Source organism: Vipera ursinii (assembly GCF_947247035.1).
Source record: "Vipera ursinii genome assembly, chromosome: 1".
In the NCBI taxonomy this organism is placed as follows: domain Eukaryota; kingdom Metazoa; phylum Chordata; class Lepidosauria; order Squamata; family Viperidae; genus Vipera; species Vipera ursinii.
The window spans coordinates 303,651,111-303,677,597 of NC_139512.1; the positions used below are offsets into that span (position 1 = coordinate 303,651,111).

Sequence of the window (26,487 nt, forward strand, 5' to 3'; positions counted from 1 at the left end):
GGTATGAAGCTTCTTCTGAAACGCAGACTTTACGGATGACAAGATAACAAATATTGTCTGTTCTAACCAATGGTTCATAAGAACTAAAATGACCCAGAATCCTCTCCTATACTAATAACCCCCTCCCTCACCCCAAAACGTATACGTACTTTAAAAGCAGATGTCCACTTGCTACTGGTGGTAGTATAGCTCAGTGGAAATAATGCAAAGAGGCAAAAAGGAAACAAATCCTATAGTGTGCAATTCAACTTTCAGAGAGTTTACCTTGTGCAGCTCTGGGTCGTAGAAAAAGTTAGACCAGTTTGGATCAGTCTGCATGTACCTGAACTCAAATAGCTCCCGCAGGCACAAAACCAATATGTTGTGGCAGATCTGCAAATAGAGAGTTACAAAGGAACACAGATTACCAAAGATTACACTAAGCTAAGAAAAGGTAAAATTTAGAAAAGCAATGCATTTCAACTCTGGCCCCATCTAAAATAGAAAGCCAAACACATTTTTTTCATTCTGTTGCTTAACTGCCTTCTAGCAAATAACCTGTGCATTTTATTACAACAGTGAGCAACTGTGCTCACACAACACGGTTCTGGTAACACTACATAGTTACATTCATTCAGACAGTAATGGAAGCCTGCACTGATAATATTACCTGATTACTAATATTGATGCAAATATGCATCCACGGTTAAAAGGTTAACCTGTCACTCAAGACAGTTAGAACTAAAACTTACAAGTTTAACTCAGTATTAGTACATAGTAATATATATGAAAAAGATTCTAGATATTATGGTTACAAGAAATATCTTCCCCAGAAGATTACTAGTCTAGAACACACAATTCACTAGGCTAACAATTGGTACATGTTTATATGCTTCCTACAGGATATGTTAACACACCATGACAACTCTGTCTGCCAATGCGGGAGTAGCTACAATTTCAGACCTAATGTTAACTCTCTAATCCTTGCCATATTCAGTTCCAGTTCCCCCTTTGTCCATGCTTCAACTCTCCTCTGTCTCTTGTTTACTGACAGTACTTTTCCATCAGCCTTGGACAGCCAGAATTGCCCCTAACTATATTTGGGTGTTTATGCAATAAGAAGATGATGCATTTCACATTACTTGGCCAAGGAAATAGAAGGTGAACTTTTCTGGCAAGCTGGTCGTCCTACTCACAAGGTCACAAAGCTGTTTGGCAGGAACAGACGTGAGAAAAAGATTGTTCAGCAGCAGAGAATTGTCTGCCCAGAATATTATTTGCCCTGAATTCAGAATTATCTTTGGGTTTTTAAGCATTTCCAATAGCTGGAAAAGAGATTTCTTGAAAACTTCAAAAATATATACATTCATTCTTGATAAATGAATAAAATGCAACAGATAATAGCCTTCACTTTGCAGATAACCTTCCAGATGAATTTCAGTGTGTTTGAAATGCAGAGCTTGGAAAAACTTGAAGTACCCCAGAAAATCTTTTCACTGGAGACACAGATTTAAAGAGTAAAATCAACAGTTCCAAAAAGACTTCCATATCTTTTTACCTGAAAACTGTTCCAAGCAAATTACTAATCTGGCTCTGTAATATTGTTCCCAATGAAACAAAAAGGTCTTCAACCACATAATTTGATTATAACCCTTACCAAAGCTCTAACCTATAGACTTCACAAGAGTCTCTTATACAATGTCTGAGAAAGAAGTCAGACTGTGGTCATTTACAGGTCTTCCTTTTGTCATCATCAAAGATGAGAGTACCTCATTCCGAATTTCCTGGCTTAGATCTTCAGCCTGATCCAGTGGAAACCCCGGCACAAGTTCTGTTGTAAGGACACGCTGACCACACAGCTCATCCACCACAGCAGGGACATAAAAAAAGGGATGATCCTTGAGCAGCTCCCTGAATGGCAACAAATTGTGAAAGATCTTAAAATTTCTGTGCAATCTGACCAGCAAATATTAAAATGTTTTACCAGCCTTTTATTTTAGCTTCAGATACTTCCTACTTCCATAAGTTATATTGAGATAAAATTGCATTCACCATTTGCAGCATTAATGATATGTTACTGTACCTCCCCAATAATACTTCCTAAAAGGGGAAGATCAGGAACAAAGAGAGGCAGAGGATCTCACCTGAACTTCTTGGCACAGGCAGCTTCTCTCTCGTAATCACATTCCAGGGCCAGTTCTCTCCTTATAACTTCGATCAGGTGTTCGGGGAAAAGACCTAGATGCAAAAGAAATGGGGAAAGAAGTAGGTTTAAGCTGACATCTTGGCTTATATCTACCGTGAGATTGAAGCCACCCTTGACATGGCATACACAGGGTAAGTATGAGAAGCCACTGGTCATCATCTCCATAACTAGTGAAAACAATACATACAAAAAGCTGGAAGTCATTTTACCCCATTCCTTTCATTATCAAAATTAATGAAGACTAAGGTACAAAATTGTGCTCAGTGTTCTTTGTCCTGTTGGCAGTTTGTGGCCTTTTTCTACTTGAAAGGAGAAAAGTAGAAAAGCACTTTGTGGCCTTTTTCAAGTAGGACAGAGTACTATATCACACAACAAGCTAATCTTTCTCTCGCCTTCTCTCTATGTATACTCAAAACTAAGCACAAATTCTGTATTCTTCTACAGATGTGGTCATATTTCAAATATGTAAAGCATAGCCACAGTACACAGAGGCTAAAGCCATAAACGGTGCATATTAATTTTTATGCTAAAATTGTCTTTTGAACATTTTATATGGCTGCCCATGTCACAGTGATTATTCTGGGCAAAAAATACTAATTCACATAACCAAAGGTCAGCATCGAGGATTTTTTCCCCCCAATTTATCACAAAAAACAGCAGGATTTATTACAACCAACCAGCAGAGTTCATTAACATCCCCACCCAGATGCCTACAGGAATAACCAGGTTTTAAGTTTCTCACAGAAGGCTAAGAGTATGGGGCCCATCCAAATCTCTGTTAACAGTGGAAAGCACTTCTCAAGAACACAGAGGCTTCCCCAACTGCACAATATGTTCTGGGAGTGCTGCTGCTTAGAAGAGGAAAACAGATGAAGCTTTCCATCAACTCTTTCAACACAAACCTCTGAAACTTAACATTCCCTTCTTGAACCATTTTACCTTCTGGAAGAACATTGCTCATGCTCAAGACAGTCATCAGATTGCTGACATCACTGTTAATGCTATGAGCCACTCCTGGATACTGCAAGACAGAAAAGGGACAATGATGAGCAGAGAATTGATTCCGAGACTTAATATCCTTTAAATTAGTGGAGGGGAATCTGTAGTGTTCCTGATACTGCAGAGCTACATGTCACATGCCATATACCAATAAGAAACGGAGATGTTTTTCCAAATATTTCTAAGGTCATTCCTGTTTTCTTGCCCAGTTAAAGCATCTCATTATCCATCTACGTAACTTAAATATTTTTCTTCCCTTTAAGTCTAAAGCAGGGCTTTTCAACCTTTTCACCCATTGTACCACTTTTAGGGTATGGCAACATCCGAGTACCACCACTCGCCTAGCAAGGTGTCAAAAACTTGATGACAAAAAAAAGGAAAAAAGTGATGAAGTACAGGTAGTCCTTGACTTACAACAGTTCATTTAGTGACTGTTTGAAGTTACAATGGCACTGAAAAAAGTGTCCCCCAAGCCACAGCCGAGCAAGACACCTGCCTGCCCACCCGGTGGTGCTCTTCTTCCTGATTGGCAGCGGAGGTGGGGGTGGGTGTTTGGTTTTTATTCCCCCCATTTGCTGGGTAGTTGCAGCAGGTTTTGGTCACTTCACATGACCCTGGGTCACTGTGGCCATCATAAATATAAATCAGTTGCCAAGCATCTGAATGTAAATCACAAGACCCTGGAGATGCTGCAACATTCCAGCTGATCGGTGCTTCTTCTGGACTCAGAAGTGCCAGGATCAGCGTCGAGCTCCAGCTGGAGCCTGGCACTGATCCTGGTGCTTCCACTGAGCCCTTACAGCCTCGAAGAAGCCCTGATCCTGGCACTTTCGCTGAGCCCTGACAGCCCTGCAGCTCCAGCCATCTCTCGCTCAGGCTTGTGAAGTGCTGCCACTGGTGCAGCTCATTCACCCTCCCCCGCTACCACTTTTCTAGGATGGTCGTGTACCACCTGCCAGGTGCCAATGTACCACAGGTGGTACCCGTACCACTGGTTGAAAAGCTCTGGTCTAAAGAATATAATAATATTTTGGGCCTGGTATACAAAAGAGAACAGGATCTTAAGAGGCTGCTTTCAATCTAGTTTTATAATATCTATACTGACTGCTAGCAGACTTAAAAATGAAAGTCTTTCCCACTATTTTCTGGAGAGTTATATAAAGGATAGTAAGATATTTGCTTGCATGTTATCATCTGCAGGTGGGGGTGAGGGGAATGGCCTTTCAGATTTAGTATCAATTAGCAAAAGGCCAGCAAAAATCCTTTATAAGTGGCTCCTTATATTCAAAATAATTTCTTTTCCATTATGCAGTTTTCCAAGTAGAAATGCTGTGTTTAGAAGTATAACTAATCTCAAAATCCTGAAGTAGAAAACCCAGATGGATCCATAACTATGCTACAACCTCTTTTTAAAGAAAGAGTGAATTCACATTTCAATATTTTTGCTCCTGATGGTTGACTGACACAAACAGCTTAAAGAACAGTTCCATTCCTCCTATCCTAACTTAAGATTGCTAGATTAAAACAAAAATACTCTTGAAAAACAAGTAGCAGTGTAACCACTGACAGAAATGAACTCCAAGAGAATCAAGAATTATGCCAACTGCAATGCCAGGATTTTCTTACGAAGAATGCTTTCCATTAATTATTCTCAGAATTAGATACCAAATGCGGTTTCAGACAGTTTGATCAACAGACATGGAAACTTAATACACATGAACCAATCAGTTGCAATTGTCATATCCAAAGAATAAATCTAAGATCATATCTCAGTTGATCTCAAGCTGTGAAGGCATGAGCCTGACGCAGTCTAAGCTGCCCAATAAAGCAGCTTATTTTCCCCTTACCCACTCTGACTTCACCATAAAAGGAAAAGGCAAATGCAGTAACTATGCTCAACTGGCAACAAATAATTATTGCCTTATATGCAAAGAATGCTCAATCCAATCGCTTATTCTAAAGTTAAAGATTAAATATGTGACAGTTTTTAACAAAGTGGTTTAAAAAAAATTATTTATTTTTTTAGTATTCAGACTGTTTTAAATGAAATAATCATCAAGTAGAATTTAGGTTCTGATCATTACCAGTGCATGTTTGTGTATTTTTTTTTAAAATAATACAAAAGTGTTTCCCCATTATCTTCATCTAGAATGTTTTTTCAACTTCCCATTTCATTTACTCCTTTGGGATTTTTGGCTTATTTCATTGGAGGTATACAGATGCACACGTCTTTTTGAATTCTGATTTCTAATATGAAATTTGTATGGTGTTATTCCTAAATATCAGAAAGCTAAATAATGGCAGAAACTCAGGAGCATTGTTAACCTCCAGCCAGTGGGCCCATCAAAAAGCTAGAAATATTATCCCTAGTAGCAGTATTACTGCAAAATACATTATCAGAAAACACAGTTGGGATAAACTTGATGACACTGAAGCTACGAACCCCACCTGGATTTTCATGGCAACTTCTTTGCCGGTCTTCAAACGAGCTAAGTGAACTTGTCCAATAGAAGCTGCAGCAAAAGGTCGCTCTTCAAAAAACTCCAATTTATCACGCCAGTTAGGGCCAAGATCATTGTTCAGAGTTTTCTATCAGCAAAATAAAAACAAAAAAATTACATACCTAAATATATATATTAGGCTTTCTTATATACTATATTATAATGTATGGACTATTTTAAAGAAACATCAACAATATGTTTCAAAGCCAATGGCTATTTACTTGCACAATATGCCCCACAACTGTTCCTTACAAAGTACAGCTAATCTTAAAAAAAAAAATAGCAAACTGAGCTTTTACGGCTACATTATAGCAAGAATGGGCCCTGTGTTTTACCCATTTGCCTAAGAATACCAGAGTCTGAACAAAGAGCCATTGTATAAATTATAAGGTCTGATTTCCGTTCCCAAGTTCTCACCTCTCATGTTCCTAAACCAGTGACTTACTATCATTTGCTTTAAAGGCATGAAGTCTGCACTCTGTCGAACGCGTTCAAAAATCTTTTGCAGATGTGGGTTGATGAAAGCATCATCTATCGAGAAGAATGGAAACAAAAACCCAAAGAAGGGTCAATCATACAATGACAAAAACATGGTGCAGCCCACAATTATAAAAGGCTTTATTTCCAATGTCTATTATTGCTCTCAAGTCACAGCCAAGCATTGTAACTTGTTCATTATGCGATAGGAACATAATATATAATCCTCAGCACAAATAACGCCACGGAAGATCATGCACATTCTATGTGTTAAATCAAAATACTGAGCAACAGTTAGGAAGCTATTTTGTTACCAAGAAGGATGACCAATACAGAGTATATAATGTATATATTTTGCACAATTTGTGCTCGTTATGCTCATCATAGTGACAGGATCCTTGCTTCTGAGCTCTCCCTGGGTTTCGTTTTTATTGCATATTCATCGAGCTGTGTGTGTCTTTCTGTGTGTGTCTGTGAGGTAGGCAGAGCTGGGCTGAGTGACAGGCCCAAATTCACTCAGTTGGCTTTCATGCTTAAAGGAGACCGGTTTAAGAACCCTCCTTTCTAACTATTACAACCAAATCTTTGCTAAAGAGGATTGGGTAAAGTTTCTTAAACAGAGGCTGCAATTCAGACTCATGATTTTCTGGAAGAACACAGGAGGCAATGCAGTCTGATGATGTTATGACATCCCTCAGAAGGGGTGTGGTCAATTTTTTTAAAAAAAAATTATGGGAGGGATTAAGGATGAAAATAGGACCAGGCAGTCACCCCATTCCCACCCTTAACTTCCCACATTCCAAAAGTGGGCTCAACGTGCACAACCAAATTCAAACATTTTGGCACTTCCATGCAGGAAGGCCACAAATAAAATAGTGGGCATGCAGGCCAAGGATTTGCCGCGTATTAAGAGCAAAATTTGGGGTGCTAGATTTTATATATGCTATTTTTAGAAGCATACCGAATGTAGACTGTCCCACAATATTACTGTGTCATCTGCTCTTAAGAAACAAGTCTGAGATTCTCAGAGCTGAAATAATTTATTCCAGAGCTGTCCTCACCGAATCTTATTAAAACAGCTCGATTAAGCAGATTATTCTCATGATGACAACTGCTTCTTAAGTCTCAATATCTGAATTGTCTCAATTCTGTCTTTCACTCTATCCAAAAAGCAGAATGTAAATCTTAACAATGTGACCAGATATGTCTCTTTCTGGGTATATCTGCCTTGCTTGCAATATACGAACGGGTCTGCCAAGCCTTCAAGGACTTCTGGAGGAATCATTCCAAAGTGGTATTATATAAGAAGAATAATCTGTATTTTCCATCTAGCAGAGGTACCCAAAACATAGCCTACGGCATGTGCAGATGACAAAAGTCTCTACGTTGCATATTTATAAGAGGTGGTGGAAGGTTGTGGGGGAACCATTTTAAAAGACAGGAGACAGAACAGAGAGGAAATATAGTTGGGAACTCACCTGCTAGGGTTGGTAAATCAGGAAATCAGTTGAAAGTAAGGTCACGCAAACAGAGTGAGCAATGAAGGAGAATAGATTAAGAAATTGAAGCAGAGCTACCACAAAGCATTATGCATTCCCTACCACAACCCTCCCAAACTTGGTGGCTTCCAGATATGGGTGGGTGGCAATTCTTGTCAAACATATCTGGAGGACATTACATTGGGTAAATTTGTCCTGCATTATGTAGCATACTATTCAATCCATTTTCTAGTTTTCCTGTGTATCAGACAGACTTTTTTTCAATTGCCTCCAACTGAAGTACATGGAAAAATGAGTTCTCTTCTTGATATCCATCCCTTTATAAGTATAGATAATCCATAAAACTCAGCTGGCTCCTTTTCCCCAGTGAGTTGTTATTAACCATATTAATCATAAAATAGAGTTAGCAGTTAGTTTTAGGGCATGAAACAACTACAAGCAGGCTGCAGCAACCCATTGATCGATTCTAGGCAGCTTACAACCAATAAAGGCAAAATGATAAAACAATATTTATACTAACATTGACTTAAAAATTAACAAATATTACTGACAGTAGACTGAGCTAGATGTCTGATGTTGGCAGCCAGCCAGTTTCCTGATTCTTTTCAGAGGAAGAAAAACACAAAACTCAGCAGGAGTGGCAGAATTCAGAGAAAGAATACAAATTGTACGTCCACAGATTCTGTTAATATTGCCTTCATTTAAGTTTCCTTTACCCCTTTGAAACCACCCACAACATTTGCAATGCTTTGTTAATAATAGAAAAATTGTTTAATTTTAAACAGGATAGGCTCAGCTGGGCTGCCAGCTGTTATGGAAATATTTCTCCTGGCTTCACAATTCTGGTAACGTTAATATTAACAATTCCACTTTTGCATGGTCTGGGTATGCACTGCACAATTTATATCTAAATTCCATTTTCTTTTACAACACACTCAGTTCTATATTTGACCTGATGAACTGCTGGATTGAAATGGCATAATATACATATATTAGTCACATAAGTGAAATATTTTCTAACCCAATTTTCAGAAAGGGACTCGTGTTAGTCTATTATATCAATACATTAGGGTGTCTTAAAGGTTAACAAATAATCCCATTAGCAATCTAAAACAATCTTCTGGGGCAAAGACTGTGAAGGATTGTGTATTCTTAACATAAACTTTCATAGCTAACACTTCACATCTGTGGGGCAAACGCTAGTAATTCTAGTAAAAGCTTATGTGGATATATCTACCTACCTAACCAAGCTGCGTCAAATAAATTCTTTGTTTACAGGATCTGGATAATAGACATCACATATAAGCAACTATAGTAGAGAACTACAAGTCTAAGATGTAGGGGCATCTCTTGATATATCAATCCCGAAGAGAACAAAGATTTAACTTGTCCAATAGCCTGCTTCTCACAAACCAACTAACTGTATTTGGAAGTACCCCAAACCAGGTTGCAGAGCAGTATCACTTTCTTGTCATTGTTTCTAAGAAACGTTTGCCTTTGTTTGATTCTGAAAGTATGACAGCTGCCTTGACCACTAAGCCATTCAATTTTCTCTTCATTTTATTGTTTTGAAAAATGGAATATGTTTTCTTTTTCTTCTGATATGTAAATGTTTCTGAGACGTTTTCATTTCTCATATACTTTTAAAAATGCAACTTTCTTTTAAATATGAGGTTTTAGTTATGTTATTTTAATCAGAAAATGAATGACCAATGACCAAGGGTTCATGTTTCTCAGAAGCCTTCATCAGGCTAGATGTTTAGCAACATCTAGGTTAAACAGGAGAAGGAAAAGGGGCTAGTATGACATCAAAACTACAAAAATTCTACTTCAATTTTGATATATTGATTGGATTCATACACCTTGCAAAGCAAAAGCAAAAACTTGTAATGGCTTAGTATGTGATATAAAATCCGCAAATATAATTCCCAAACATGATTTATAACTTAGCACTATATGTAAGCCTTACCAACTATAGCTTATTCAGAGTTCTTAGTCAAACAATCCATGGTTCAGCTTGATATATGAACCCAGCTATTATAAACAGACATGGGATGCAATCCTACACTCAATATCCTTACACTGTCAACAAATTCCTATTCCAAACTTCCTGCATTGTGGGATAAGTCTGAGAAAGAATTTTAATCACAAATTTGCAACCATATTCACCTAGATGTTCTTACAAGTCCTTCCAGCAACTGGAAATCTAGTCCACTCAGCAGAGGACAGGCTATAAAAATGGATTAGATTGATCCAGCGTTCTTTTTGAAAAAATGAGATTAATAACTACTTATCAAATCTAAAAACAATCCAGGTAGAGATCTGCAGTCTTAGCAAAATCAACCTCTAGTTGGTTCTAGAAGGGATGAAACTTCAACAAGACTTCTCCCTTGAAGAGAGGGGGAAACCCTTTAAGATTTACTGAGAAAGGCATTTTCGCTATATATCATCTCTGAAACTACACGTTGTATGCCCTCTGGAATGATGGAGTCAGGTGGCAAATACGTTTAATAGATTATTATCCAGTATTGTTGAATGTGCTCACCATCCTTGCTTTTCCCAATATGTACTTCATTGCAGTAAACTTAAGGGTGTTAAGGGGGAGGGGGCAAAAGCCTAGATGAGTTATATTTACCTTGAATGCTCAGCATCTGTCCCAACTTCAGTGCAGCACCTCGAACCTTGCACAGGGTACTCACAATTCTTTCAGCATTTGCTTCAGAGAGAAATGGGCTGGAATCCAAAACAGCCTTCTTTCCTGGGGACCAGCAGAGTAGAAAATATTTAGAAGATTAAAAGAAGGGATGCTAATATGGGTAGTCCTCAACTTACGACCACAATTGAGCCCAAAATTTATGCTGCTAAGTGAGAAATTTGTTAAGTGAGTTTTGCCTCATTTTATGACTTTTCCCACATTTGTTAAGTGAATCTGGTTTCCCCTTTGGCTCTGCTTGTCAGAAGGTCACAAAAGGGGAGGTCGTGACCCTGGGGCACTGCAACTGTCATAAATGTGAGTCAGTTGTCAAGCATCCAAATGTAAATCACATGGCCCTGGGGATGCTGCAATGGTCGTAAGTATGAAAAATGGTCATAAGTCACTTTTTTCAGCGCTGTTGTAACTTTGAACGGTCACTAAATGAACTGTTGCAAGTCAAGGACAAACTATATACATATTCCCTTTGTACTAGCACCATTAACCCATTGTACAAACAGAACTCCCTATTTTTAAAAAATAAATAAATAATGTGCTGACATATCCTTAGGAGCTAAAGATAAATCTGTTTACAGCCTGTTTACCCCCATCTCCTTGAATTTATCTTTTCTGGTCACAAATGGATCTCCAGCAAGTAACATATTAAGGAGAAAGTTAATGATTAAAGAAGTCAAGAGCCCTTTTCTGAAATACTAAACAAACAGAGGAGCGTACAGTATTCGTAATGTGAGAAATGAGAAAACTCAAGCATACAGTTCCACATATTTGCCAAGAGCCAAAATGCATATTATATAGTAAGATATATACTTTAAATCCTGTTTAAAACAATTCTTAACTACAAGCAATTCTTAACTACAGAAATGTGGAGAAGATGCTAACTTGGTTAAGGAAACAACGTTTAATGCTGCAAACAGTAGAAAGGGAATGATTTAATTTTACACAAAAATATAAGGGGAGGGAGAAGCTAAATGTCTTTTTCTACCCTGCACAGGTTTTGTTGCATTTAGGTTTTATTAAATATGAGAAATATATTATTTTCTAATGCAGCTACGTTCCAGGCCAATCAGCAAATTATGAAGAAATTCATTAGAAAATTAGAAATTTTGATCAGAAATTTTGAGGCGCAAATGGGGTAAAATTCTTCCAACTTGGCAGAAAAATATAAATAATGAACCAAGTTATATCTAAAACTCCAATTGTGACTTGTCAAATGATCACTTGTTTTTACTACTCTTCAGTATGCTAGGGCAGGAGTCCCCAACTCCCAGGCTATGGCCCACTAACAGGCTGCAGCCTGATCAGAACCAGGCTGTGGAAGCGCGTTGCAGCTCCATTTGCGAGTGGCAGGCATGTGTGCCAGCTGCTTGCGCAAATAAGAGCTGCACACACATACTTGGCCACCAGTCACACAGAACCATCCCTTTCCCCTCCGCCGGTCCGCAAAGCCAGAAAGGTTGGGGATCGCTGTGCTAGGGGGCAGTAAGCTGTACTTTTTAAATTTATACATATATAGACAATAATCCTTACAAAAACTGAAGAGAAATATTTTGATTCCATTCAGATGCCCAAGTTTGCATTTATTCACCAGGAAAAAATGGGAATGCCAGGATATAATGCTGGCTATTAAATATAATTTGCCAATATGAACATCTATAAAATTATATAATCAAATGGTATAAGAATAAAATTAAAGTCAATGAAAAATAAAGCAAAGACTGGTTTATTCCTATGCTATGACTCTATATGCAGCCAAAACATTTGAAAGTATTTTAGCTTATCAACTTGAAATATGATCAGCCAAAACACATGCAAGGCTACACAGGCTTCCACTGTAACTCCAGGACAAACTGAAAAGTCAACCAGTTGAGATATTCTACCAGTTCTTTAGGGACTGTGATTCAAAGACATATATTATTATTATTATTATTATTATTATTATTATTATTATTATTATTATTATTATTATTATTATTATTATTATTATTTGCGTGAGTGCACGTCCATGCACCAACATAATGAAAACACTCCTTACCTATGCAAAGAAGCATAGTCGAGAGGATACTATTTTTCTTGGTTAATATTTTCAGCTTCATGCAGTAAACAAAACTGCATAATCTGGGACCGCATTCATCTAAGCAATTTTTCTAAGTATTCCAAGGCAATGTACGTAATCCATCATACTATGTTTTTAATCAAATCATAAATACTTCACAAAGTGTTTCTCTGGCTCAATAATCATGTACTTGTTTTTTCAATACTGAAAGTTAAATCATGCCCCTGAACTTTTAATAAAGCTAGTCTTCAAGTTCATTCATCTCCCAACACAAGAGGGCGTATCAAGATTGAATTTCATTTTATATTCCTGGAAACACTCTCTTTTCACCTAATGTGGCTTATATATCTCCCACCAAAACCACTACAATGGTTCTGAAAGTCACTGTTAATCAAACAAACACATTGTTTGTTTGGTAGTCAAACCACAACTTGGTATTAGAGTCAAGCCAATAAGCAGTAGTGAAAACTAATTCGTGTTTTTCATCAAATATTTCTAGAGAAAATAGAGAAACCACTCAACAGACTGAGATTGTTTACTGTCTATATTTACAAATATCTATATATTTGTGCAGCAAAAGAAATGAATTTGGTTGAGCATTAAAACTGTTATTGTAAAATATTGCAAAACTAAAGTATATGCTTCATTGGATCAGTGATGATTAAAAATGGGAGGGGGAGACATTTATTTAGATAAAAATACATAAAACAATCTTCACTGAAAAGAGAAATTCAATCAAAATTGGCTCCTTTTATTAGTTATAATGTCATTTTAAACAGAGACACTGAATTTGAATATGTGAAATATTATTTTCATCAAGATTACACACATTTATGTGTTCTTCAAATGAATTTGGTCTTTTCTAAAATATGTTCCCTGGAATTAGACAGTTGTTGATTTAATGTTGCATTATTTTGATATTTGTTTTATAGCATTTTTGTTCTGTGCCTCTTCTGTCTGGCAAAACTCTTAACAAGTTCCTGGGCTATAAACATGAGAATCTGGAATTTTATCATTCAACTTTCCAATTCAGTGCCCACAAGACAATATTTAAAAAACAACATTCCTAAAAAAAAAAAACACCAGACTGAGGAAGGCTGCCTGCCATAACTGATGGCAAAAATGTGGCCTTCTCTGAAGCAAATACTGCACTCTTTTTTTTCAGCATCTAGTTTCAGTAAAAGCTGCACTATAAGTGCGTTTTCTCATTTAAAGACTGCTTTGTGGCTCTTTAACTATACACTGAGGAAAAAAGGTTATTAAGGAATTCAAATGGGGGGGAAACATATCCATTATTTTAGCCCCAGGCCTGAAGCTTCTATGTCTTAACCCAGGGGTAGGCAACCTCGGCTCTTTTATGACTCATGGACTTCAACTCCCAGAATTCCTGAGCCAGCCAAGCTGGCTCAGGAATTCTGGGAGTTGAAGTCCATGAGTCATAAAAGAGCCGAGGTTGCCTACCCCTGTCTTAACCCAACGATAAGCACAAAATAAGCCTGCTGCTCTTGTTGACAAGGTGACATCAACTCTAGGAAAGAAAAAAAAAGGGAACCACAAAGCTCTAGTTGCAAGCTCTCTGGAATGAATGACTGGGTTTTTTTATTTTTTGCATTCTTAATTTTATCTTTGGGGTTTTATAATTGTATATCAATTGTTTTAACTTGGGCAATCATTTAATTTCTTTTTAATGTTTGTATTTTGTATTTCACTTTTGCCCTGTGAACCGCCCTGAGTCCTCAGGGAGAAGGGCGGTATAGAAATATTATTAAATTAAATTAAATTAAATTAAAACACACAGGTGGAAAATTCAGCTGTAAGACTGAAAAGAGCTAAATGGAAAAACAGGCCTCAAAATGGATCCTATGATATTCATTCATAGTTCTTTCATGGGCATTATGTTGTGTTATGTAAGCTATGCATAACAGTGGGGGGGGAGTTGTCAGAAAAAGTAAGTCTTTGAACTTGAAAGTTGCACAAAAATCTAAGGCACTTCTGTATTAAGGCTCTTCAAATTAGCAGAAAACAAAAGCCCTTAACAATTAATTTCTCTTTTTACTTAAACTCAGAAAATATGATCAATCTGTCCTCATTTCTCTAGCTTTAAAGTAGTTAATAGCCACAAGCTTAACTTCTTATAATTAGTTTTGTTCTGCCTGTGTTCAGTTCGGGGAGTGCCCCGTTAAACAAAGTACTGTTTGAAAACAGGAAAATGTAAATAGAACTATTGCACAACCAACGACCTGGGAAAGGTCTGCTGAAACCAGACTGCAGCAAAGGCATGCTTTCAAGGATTCTGCCAATGATGTGAATATACTCACACTGAATGCCTCATCTTTCTATCCATGCAGTTTACAATACAGCAGATTCTGTATTTATGAATTTGTCACTTTTTTCCCCGACCATTTTCAGATAGACCACAGATAATTTTGCACCATTTTCTGAAGCTACTATTTTATTTATGTAGAGTGAATATGTACAGAAGTACACAAATATGCATGCCTGCTTCTCAAGACTCTTTCAGATACCATAATAGTAATAAATACTCTACTCTGTCCTTAGCTTGTAACTATTGCCCCAGAAGTCCTATTGTACAAGTTAAAAACTCAGCATTTTGGACAAAAATTGGAATCCATTGTCAAATTTAAAGTGCCATTTTATTGCTATTAATTCAGTGTGCTTTTGTTTGATAATTATATATCATATTGGGAGTATACATGGAAATGCAGCATATAAACACCATCACTGATAACTAATTAATTTAATCATCATCAGGGAAGCAAAGAAATCAGCCAAGTTAGCTATGAATCTTTAAATTCTATTTAGACAGAGAATGGCCGGGGAAACAGTAAATTTGAAAGTGATTTAATTAATTTGTGTGTGTGTGTGTGTGTGTGTGTGTGTGTGTGTGTGTGTGTGTGTAGTATTGGAAGGCAGCTATCATGTCACCCCTAATCCTTCTCTTTGTTAAATTAAACATACCTAGTTCCTTGTTACCATACCTAGCATAATGACTATAAAAGTTAGCCTGTAAATATTAAACACCAAATTCTTGTCAAAGTCACATAAGACTAGCTTAATGGTCAATCTTGCTATGAAAATATATCTTTTCCCTTCAAAGCTAAATGGCCAGGTAACAGCAGAAAACATACTCTTGTTGGAATTTAGAGTTAGGTTTCAAGCAGAGGTATAATTACAAGTTACTTATGTTATTTAAGTTACTCTCCTATAGGCATTCTTCAAGAAGCTGTTGCAAAGATGACAGCTGTCCATTATTTAGTAGTTAAGACCCCAACATTGAACTTCTTGTCAATGTTTGGCATAGTCACACTTGGCCACTAACAATGTTGAAGTATTCTTTGTTGAAATAACTGAAAGTGCCAAATATGTGTAAGCAGCCCAAAATGTGGCAACAAAATGTCTGCATGATACTCTTCTTCTTGCCCAAGTAAAGATATCTTATCTATGCCTGTCAAGCATGAGTGCCTTGGACAGAATAAAGCCCAACCTCCTTCACAACCCCTTACCTTAATGAACTTTAATTGGGTAAGTTCACTTTTAAGACAGCAATCTGAGTAAAACAATGTCCTCTTGCTACAAATTTATGTAGAATAATTCTGTTCCTTTATCTTAAGATTCTTTTTATGTAACCTTTATTTCAGCACCTGACTGTTCATAGACAAACAAGAGAGCTTTTAAAAAGAACAGCTATATTTTTAATCTGTGCACGTGTGTATGTATACACAGAGAACATACTGTATCAATATAAATACAAATCTAAGAGGGAAAATATAAGTCAATTTTCAAAATAAAGTTCAAAGATCGCAATAAAACAAGACAATCCAGCACAAAAGTTTTGTTAAACAAAGAGGTTGGACATCTGCATTGATCAAGTCCAAGACACAGAAGGTTTCTTCCAAAAGATGAACACCTCATTCTCAGTTCGTAGGTCAGTTTTTCCCCACAATCCTTCCTAAGGGACAAGATGCAGTCTTTGTCTTCCTTCAATGAACAGCATCACCACCACCATTATTCTTAAAATATTAATTCAAAATAAATAAGAAATGCAGATAATGTCTGGAGAAAATAAAGCTAAAAGCAAAAGGTATGCTCACAACTATATCAAAGAGTTTTTATTCTCTGTGTTTGCATAACGTGTCATGCTCAAAAATAAGGATTGTTCAGAAACTGGGAGCCCTTATTAACAGCAGACAAAGAAAATCTCACCACTGCGCTCTTCAGATCTAAGACTCTTCTTTGCAACCTCTGCCAATGCTCCAATGCCAAGACCAACAGCTAAGCCTTAAATGAACAAAGAAAGAAAAAAGGAGGAAGAGGAAGTTTGTTAAAATGACAATGGCATACAGTTACATCTTCATGTGTATTCATATGTATCAACACTGAAATTCTTTCTAGGACACATCACTGAAATCTGAAACATTAATTTTCCTCAATTTCCAGTGTTCACCATTATGAATGTTGGAGATAAATACAATCATGCCATGTTTACTAAGCAACATTTACACAAAATAATAGTGAACATTAGACTAAGTTCTAAGCATTGGACGATCCACTTAACTATGAGCCAGCAGTGTGCAATAGCAGCCAAAAAAGCTAATACAATCCTGGGTTGTATAAACAGAGGCATAGAATCCAGATCACGTGAAGTATTAGTACCGCTTTATAAAACCCTAGTAAGACCATACCTGGAATACTGCAACCAAGTTTGGTCTCCATACTACAAAAAAGATGTTAAGACTTTGGAAAAAGTTCAGAGAAGAGCAACTAAAATGATCAAAGGCCTGGAGACTAAAACATGGGTTTGGCTAGTCTAATGAAAAGAAGAAACAGGGGTGACATGATAGCATTCCAGTATTTGAGGGGCTGCCACAAAGAAAAAGGTGTCAAACTATTCTCCAAAGGACCAGAGGGCAGGACAAGAAATAATGGTTGGAAACTGACCAAAGAGAGAAGCAACCTGTTCCATTCCGTTCCATTCCATTCCCAATTCCAATTCCATTCTATTCTATTTATTATAGGAAATATTTATTTGTACTTATAAGGCCATCCAATTCTACAAAGACTTTGGGTGGCACACATTTTATTTAAATTTACATTACATATTTCAATTGGTTTTGTATATGCTGAAGATTGCAGCCGAGCATGCTCAGTTGCCAGACAATGCCTTAGTAAAATTATCAAGCTGTTTTTTCCTTGAGTTTCATAATGAAAACTTCTACATGGTACACTAGATGAACTGCTTACTCTTTTTCCTCATTTCCTCAGCTTCAATATAAATTCTAGCCATTTCCTTTTTATGGGAGCCAGGTTGGTATAATTGTTAAGGCATCCGGCTAGAAACTGGAAGACCGTGAATTCTAATCCTGCCTTAAGAATGAAGGTGACCTTGTTCCAGGAAGGAGGCAATGGCAAACCACATCTTAAAAACCTTGCCAAGAAAACTGCAGGGATTTGTCCAGGCCATTATTAGGAGTCAAAAAAATGACTCAAAAGCAAACATGCAGACACACCATACACACACAAATAATAATTTCAGAAGAGTACTTTTCAGGGAGGGAAAATATATACAATACTTGCAGGATGTTTACCATACTCCCAGTACAGTTCTGAAATATTCTGAACCTTCTAGGTTCTAAAAATGTGTCAAAAACCTTCCATTGATGTCACAATCCGCAATCACTGATCGCAGGGTACTGTAACTGGTTGTAAGTGCAAGCCAGTTGCCAAGTGCCCAAATTATGATCATGTGACCACAGGGGCAGAGCAAATGTCATAAGTTCCAATTTAGGTTGTAACTGACTTGTTTGGAAGCCATTAATTCAAACCATTATTAAACAAACAGTTGAAAGTGGAGGGCTACCTATATCTATTTATTATTTCTGTTAAATGTTTATGCTGCCCATCTCACTATGAAGAAATTCTGGGAAGCTTACAATGCCACAAATAGTCATACAAAACAAAAGATTTAAACAAGCTAAAACATTAAAATTAACAACACTTACTGCCCTTAAAAGAGGACTGAGAGCGTTAGTACGGTACTCCTAGAAGACCAACTAGAATTCAGTTACCAGAAAATTAAAACATGGCATTTGCCAAAAGGCCCAAGAGTCATTCTTGGAGCACAGATGGCCACAAGATTGCACAGGTTTCCTGGGGTACTCCTTACCCATTACCTAAGGTAATCCTTCAGTAGGAAAGCCTACTACTTTGCTAAAAAAACACAAATGACCTCATCTTAAATCCCTCAAATTCCTTAAGGCAAGACATTGCCACATGGCCATATATCTGCAGATCTCAAATTATTTGGAGACCAAAGAATGTAAAAGGGGATGCTTAGAGAAAAATCTAATTGTTTTGACTCGGTGGTTTAAATGTTAAGTCTATTAATGTGTATAAAGAAAGGAATCAATCTGATTTGGATGTTTCGATGAAAGACTGAGACAATCACTGAAAAATAAAAGGATGATGAGGGATTCTCATTGTAACACAGGCCAGCCTTTCCCAAAAAAAAAGAGTGAATCTTGAAAGAGAAAAAACTGATTTTGGGGGGGAAAATAAAATTCTACAAACCAGAGTAAAAACAGAATGAATATAGAAACAGAACGCGTAAGTCCTCTGTGAAAAAGTTTTAGAAGATTACCAACACATAAAATGAGTTAAAAATGGATGCAAATGGAACATGAAAACTGCTTGGGATAAAGTAAGAATTATAAGGAATTACAATAGTAGAAAGTAAAGAAGCTTAGTAAAATGAAAAACAAAAGATGCTATGGATGAGAATGCACATAAAAAATGATTGCTTCAAAATAATGTAATTGTATTGTACAGTACAATGTGCAATAATTATTGAAGATTAATTATGTGCTATCAAGTTGTTTTCAACTCGTAGCAACCACATAAATAGTTTTTCTCCATGATAATCTCCCTAACCCAGGGGTAGGCTCAGGAATTCTGGGAGTTGAAGTCCACAAGGCATAAAAGAGCCAAGGTTGCCTACCCCTGCCCTAACCTATTCTTTCAGGTCTTCCAATGGTGCACTCATTTGCCACTGTAACAGAGTCCATCCACCATGCTGGTGACTGTTCTCTTCTTTTTCCTTGTGCAATGTGTCTATACAATGTGTACACAGAGAAAAGGAGCATTGCAAAGAATGTAATCATAAAGAATAAGGAAAGTTTACCTTTTGAAAATGGGTGAAAAGGGCTAAATTATGAAGCGCTTAGTGCTCCATGAGCTTGGATGTTTGCTTGCAAATATTTCATTACCAGACTAAGTAGCATCTTTAGGGCTAAACTAGTTCTCACCTGAAGCATATCACAATTTTCTACATTTCTGAATCAGGTAAACTAAAGCTTTATGCTGTCCTGAAAATCTGGTCAAATAATAATTCCAACCTATTTGTGTGGCTATTTCCTCTCCCCAGTTTGTAAATTCAAGGTGCTGGTGATGACCTATAAAGCCCTACATGGCTTGGGTCCGGGATATCTGAGGGAACACCTGGTGCCGGCATCAAGTTCCCTTCGTCCAGTGCGCTCCCACAGGGAGGGTCTTCTCAGGGTGCCACCGGTAAGAGATTGCCGGCGGACGACACCCAGGGATAGGGCCTTCTCAGTGGGGGCGCCTGCCCTTTGGAACCAGCTGCCAGTGGAGCTGAGGACTGCCCCCGACCTCCGTTCATTCCGCCGGGACCTGAAGACCTGGCTCTTCGAGCTCTCTGGCCCAGGCTGAGGATTAATTTTATTTTAACTGGGGTTTTACTTACACAGGGATAAATTTAATTTTTTTAAACTTGGTTTTTTAACTTTTGTATTTTGGTTTTTAATTACCCTGTAAACCGCCCTGAGTCCTCCGGGAAAGGGCGGTATATAAATGTAATAAAATAAATAAATAAATAAATTGGTTCAGACAAATCAGCAGCCTATGTTTTGTCTAAAGCAGTGGCCCCCAGCCTTTGTGGCTTAGAGGCCCAGTGGGTGGAGAAAGGAATGTGCGTGCACGTGCAACTCAACTTGCAAAAGGGGCGGGCCAGCGCACACACGCATGTGCCCTGGCCCACCACTCATGGGCCCAGTTCCAAACAGGCCACAGCCCAAAAGTGGGCCACGGTCTGTGGGGTTGGGGACCCCTATATTAAAAGAGAATATGGCCATTGTTGTTCCAGTACAGTGCTTCATAAATGTTCCTCTCTGCCTCTAATTTTATTTAACACACTAATGTATTCAGAAGAAATTACCATTATCAGGTCCTCGCCCTGCTAAAAGGGGTAAAAATCCAAAATAGGTGAAGAAAGTATATTTTCATTAGCTAACTCTAAAGCACAAACGGTTTAGGAAAAGATAGGGCAACTAGGACCAACATGAAAACAATTACAATTCTAGATGTTTTTTAGGGCACAGCAGATGCTTTTTTTGACAAAGTGCTTTCTACGTTTGAAACAGATATAACCCCAATTTGCAGAATGTATGGACAGAAAAATAAGTATTAATATAACCACAAGATCCACTACTGAATGAAATAAGATGCATCTGAGCACACTGTCAGTCTAGGTCAGGGCTTTTCAACCAGTGATACGGTACCACCTGTGGCACATTGGCACCTGGCAGGTGGTACGTGACCATCCTAGAAAAGTGGTAGCGGGGGAGGGGAATGAGCTTAACCGGTGGCAGCACCACACAAGCCTGAGCAAGAGAGGGCTGGAGTTGCAGGACTGTCAGGACTCAGCGAAAGCGCCAGGATCAGCACCAGGCTCCAGCTGGAGCTCGGTACAGATCCTGGCACTTCTGAGCCCAGAAGAAGCACCGATCAACTGGAATGTTGCAGCATTTCCAGGGTCTTGTGATTTATATTCAGATGCTTGGCAACTGATTCATATTTATGACGGTCACAGTGTCCCAGGGTCATGTGAAGTGACCAAAACCTGCTGCAACCACCCAGCAGACGGGGGGGAATAAAAACCAAACACCCCCCACCCCACCCCCACTGCCAATCCTCAACAGAAATGCTCACAACAATGAAAACCTCGGACAGGAGGAAGAGCACCGCCGGGCGGGCAGGCAGGTGTCTTGCTCGGCTGTGGCTTGAGGGGCACTTTTTTCAGTGCCATTATAACTTCGAAAAGTCACTAAGCAAACTGTTGTAAGTAGAGGACTACCTGTACTTCATCACTTTTTTCCTTTTGGGGGGGGGTGTCATCAAGTTTTTGACTCCATGTTAGGCGACTGGTGGTACTCGGATGTTGCCATATCCTAAAAGTGGTACAGTGGGTCAAAAGCCCTGGTCTAGGTATTTGTTACCAGAATCAAAAGAACCAAATATTTTCATACAGAAAGATATTTTTCATTCTCTAACTACTTTCATTTTCTGGAAACCAAATATGTAGGACAACATACAGTTTTAAACTGCTACTGTTGTTAGATAACAGTAACTTAGCCCAAGCTAACAAACCTCAGGGATCTCTCAATATATCCTGTTCCACCTTCTTGCACATCCCTGCATGTCACATAAAAATCGGGCCAAAGTAAACACAGTATATTTTTAAAAGAGCTATAAGACTCCAACGGACACAGAATTTATTTCTGATGCTGTATCAAACATCTTACAGACTGGTTATATTCAACAAACAGAAAGTATATACTACAAGCACAAGTGGTAAGAAACAAAAATGGCACTCATGCAGTCCTTTCAACTACTGGCTCAAGGAAATGTTTACTCTTTTATGTTTCATGGGATAGTATATAGTACATACAGTGGCCTGTGGTGACTTGCCTAGTGAAAGCCAAGCTCCTTATCACTCTGTTATACAAACAGAAATGTTCAAAAAATATACAGAAGTTAAGTCTCATTTGGGAGAAATGAAAATAAAGGATAGATGCCAACTCTGGCTATAAAGAGGAAAGGTCATAGAGAGACTTCTCTTTTAACTAATATGTGCTCGCTTCACACTGGCTGCCAAAAAGGCCTGGTGAAAGGTGACATTCCCTCCCTGCTTCTCCAGCCTATCAACTTCCATGGTATCAGACAACTTTCAATTAATAGATGAAAAATCTCAGAACCTTTTCTCCTCTCTAAACATGAGTTGATATAGAAAGTATTGGTTGAAGTATTATCAATACATTATTTACAACTAATTCAAAATCCTCAAAAGACTGGCATTGTAGGGGGGAAAAAGGTGGCCAGAAGTGATCTATTAAATGACGTTAATAAAAAAAAGTTTCCTTAAAAGAGATTTTCCTGAAATTCAACTGATTCCTAAAAGAAATCTCAGTAAATCTTGGGAATTACATCCAGTGGAACTCAAAAGGTTGGTCTTCTCTGCCACAATGCAGAAACTCTGCCACAATGTAAAAATGAAATAAGCTCCAAGCCCCTCAAAACCAGGCCATATTGTGGCTAATATTATCCTCTTCTGTTTTCTGTATTTTTTTAAACTTGTTTTTTTAATTGAGGCTATGGTGTGTGTGTGTGTGTGTGTGTGTGTGTGTGTGTGTGTTAGTTATATGAAATAGGCAGCAATACCAATAAAATAAAATAATAAAATAAAATACATTTTAAAAATACAATTTTCATGAAGGCTTATTACTGAATGAATGGTTAGGAACCTGGCTTCTGTCAATACATTAGTTTTAATTCAATACAACTTTTTACCCATTATATTTAAATATGTACATGTATATTTTTTTGTTATTGATGGTTACTTGCCATTTTTTTTCTGGCTTTGAGGAGCGGTTCTCTCTACCCTTCATTACCCCACCTCTTTTGTGTTTTATCAAAGACTGTGAGCCAAAGCCCAGGGCCATCTAACAACTAAGCAACTCTTTCTCTGAACGTAACACGCAGACTTTTAGTCTTTTCAGAATTTTCCATCTTCAGATCATTTTTTTAAAAAAAATTAAGAGACTCACCTCCAAAGTTAGCAAGTCTTCCAATTCGAGTAACAGGCACTTTTCGCTCTCGGGCACGTTCACTGAGCTGCAAGATTTTTAAAAAAGCATAAACAGATGCCTGATCTGCTAATAAACAATAAAACAAATCTTTCACAAGAAGATGGTCTATTATAGTTTTCTCACCAAGTGCTAGGAACTTCTGCCACATAAATAACATTATTTCAAAATTAAAGCAACACACAGTTACTCTTATCTACCTGATTTCTACATCTGTTCACCAATTCATAGGACTATTAGAAACTCAGCCATTTATACGAATACTTTGTTTCCCCTACTCTAGTACCTTGTTTTATGCACATTTTGTTCTGTAAAAAACAAAGTGAACAAGGTATTATGATTATTTGCCTTCACTTAATCAGAGTAAGCACTGCTGTCAACTTCAAATTCCATTTTAATATGTATCCAATTTAGGCAGAACTTGGCCTTTCTTGGCTGTAATTTGGCCAACTGTATGTCCTGTTTTTTTCATTTTTCTTTCTTTCTGTGGGATAAAAAAATTGCATTGCCCCCCAAGTCTTCATTTCATATAGAGTAGACTAAAACATCAGATGAGCATTATCACAGCCAGCGCTGAGAAGCCAGGAGAGTTAATATTTAAGAGAATTTTCTCTAAAACTGTTCTTCATACATTTTTAATTTTTTTTCCAATTCAGTCAAATAATATTTTTGTTTCAAAGTAATGTATATTTCAGGTCATTTCCTGAATATCATAATCATCCAGTTCTTTGCAGTGATTATAACATGTTCTATTCAACGGTGTCCTTAATGTGCTCCTTCTTTGGACTATTGGACTTCAATTCCCATGATTCCAACCAAGCATGGCCAATGAAATTATAGGAACTGAATCACAATATATTTGGGGGCACAGAATAAACAGAATTGTCTCTTCTAAAAAAATCCAAAGCAAAAAGAATTATAAGCAAACTTCGCTGCACCTGTTTGATTTTAATTTCAAGGACAAAAGAAAACAACTAACAAATCTTAGCTTCTTAACCATTCCAACAATTTGGCAAAATATCAAATGTCCAGCAAAGGAAAGATGAACACCTGTTAAATGTTAAAAAGAAGATGTCTATTTCTAGGGAATATCATGACCTTTCTAAACAAATGTCTGGTTGTTAGGAAAGTCGAACTAATTTTGAGAGGACATCCACATACATCTAACTTAGAAAATCAGAACTAAATAAAATACTAAATATTTTAAGCTCTCCCTATTCTGAGGTTTGATTGCCAAGACTTCAAAAATAGTATACCACAAAAACATCAATAAAAATATTTTTTAAAAAAATTCCAATTCAAGATACATTAATCAGCTGTTTAGAGGGTTTTTTAATTAAAAAATTGTAGTAAGAATCTTAGAAACGTGCATGATTCATGTGTGAAAAAGCTAGGAACAAATCTGTGAACATTTATCTTAACCTAAAATCTGTCAGTCCATTCCAGGAACATGCAATCAAAAAGAAAATAAACTCATATAAATAAGCAACAAGCAGATTCACACATCATGTTATTTCCCTAAAAAGGGCAGGGCACACTAGAGTTCCAAGATAGAAACCAGCTAGGAATTTGTCAAATAAACCAATAGGTTAATAGGACCTTTACCTTAAATAAATAGCAATATCACCTACTTGTACTACATGAATATAACAAAGGGGTTAGCTTTCCTCAGTATATTTCACACTATATGAATGGGTCTATAAGAAAAGCCAAAAGTTTGTTAATTAAAAACAATAGTAATTACCATATATCTCCCAGCACAACCCAAACACCAAGGAACTAAGAATTAAACAGGGAGACTGGTCACATAAAGGTTGCTGTACCAGAAGCTTTTCCACTTCCCTGAAATAGCTTACTTACCATCTGTTTGTGAGGCTTTTGCTGTCGATCTGCTTTAGCTTGCCTAGCTTTGTCAATGTCTTCAGCTGTTAATCCACCAACAGGGGAATGGTCTTGGTGAAAAGGCCGGATTTGCCCAAAGACAAGAGCAAAAGGATTCCCGGGGTCCCTAAAGCCTTCAAATAGCTTTGTATTTATTTTGGATGAAATGGGATTCTGACTTGCAGTAGCATCTCCAGTCCCACCACTTTGAAAAAGTCCTTTGGCATCATAAGAATAAGATGGGCCCTCTGTACCACTGTGCTTGTGAGGCTGGTCTTCAGGAGGAGGAGAGAAGTCCCTTGTAATGCCTCCCAGCTCTGACTCTGAAAAGTTATATTCTTCACCAATATCTTTCAAGTTTTCCTGTTGTTTGCCCAGTTCCTGCAAAAAAAGCATTGCAATGAGGTCTCCAGTAAAAAAAACCATGGTTAGCTATCAAAATAAAACAATGAACATGACATAATGAGCATGAGTGTGGACAAATCTGGGAGACAGTGGAGCACAAGGAGGCCTGTTGTGCTATGATCCATGGGGTCACAATGAGTTGGACACAACTTCTTAACTAAACAAGAAAAACAAAAATCCTCACACTAGCTGAAAACACAAAAATAACATGAAAGCAAATATACTGAGTAATCAGTGCCTTTTCAAAGAGGCAAATTTGTAGTCTTCAGATAACTACTTCTGTCTCTGATATTTATGCTGCCTTTAGACTCACTGCCTACAAGAAAATGTCTCAGCCCAAGTGAACTCTGCCAATAGCATGCTAGAACTTTCTTGTTAAATGTGCCCAAAGTCACTTCCCTTGAGGCCCTTAGGGCTTTCTGCCCCAACTGACTTTTTCTTTTGTTTTATCAGTGATTACATAACCAGCCATTCAGTTAATGGGCAAATTTCATCCTCTCCCCCAAACAGTAACCATAACATCAAGAACATATCCTTAAATTTTAGAGTAAAATATTTCATCAAGTGACGCGGTGGCTCAGTGGGTTAGGACACTGAGCTTGTCAATCAGATGGTCGGCAGCGTGGCGGGTCGAATCCCAAGTGCCGCGTAATAGTGCCTGTTACTCATCCCAGCTTCTACCAACCTAGCAGTTCGAAAGCACGTAAAAATGCAAGTAGAAAAATAGGGACCACTACGGTGGGAAGGTAACAGTGTTCCGTGCGCCTTTGGTGTCTAGTCATGCCGGCCACGGAGACGTCCTCAGACAAGCGCTGG

At 37.7% G+C, this 26,487-nt stretch overlaps 1 protein-coding gene across 1 annotated transcript in view; it reads right to left on the reverse strand.

The window, feature by feature from the left end:
• COQ8A (coenzyme Q8A) overlaps positions 1-26,487 on the reverse strand; it is a 50,626-nt gene that overhangs the window by 5,810 nt on the left and 18,329 nt on the right. The window contains exons 3-12 of the mRNA XM_083379562.1: positions 25,246-25,647; positions 23,347-23,413; positions 16,652-16,726; positions 10,297-10,419; positions 6,131-6,216; positions 5,633-5,773; positions 3,125-3,206; positions 2,124-2,217; positions 1,749-1,890; positions 265-372 (exon numbers count right to left, since the gene is read on the reverse strand). Coding sequence (XP_083235688.1) covers positions 265-372; positions 1,749-1,890; positions 2,124-2,217; positions 3,125-3,206; positions 5,633-5,773; positions 6,131-6,216; positions 10,297-10,419; positions 16,652-16,726; positions 23,347-23,413; positions 25,246-25,647 — 1,320 coding nt within the window. The remainder of the gene's footprint in view (positions 1-264; positions 373-1,748; positions 1,891-2,123; positions 2,218-3,124; positions 3,207-5,632; positions 5,774-6,130; positions 6,217-10,296; positions 10,420-16,651; positions 16,727-23,346; positions 23,414-25,245; positions 25,648-26,487) is intronic.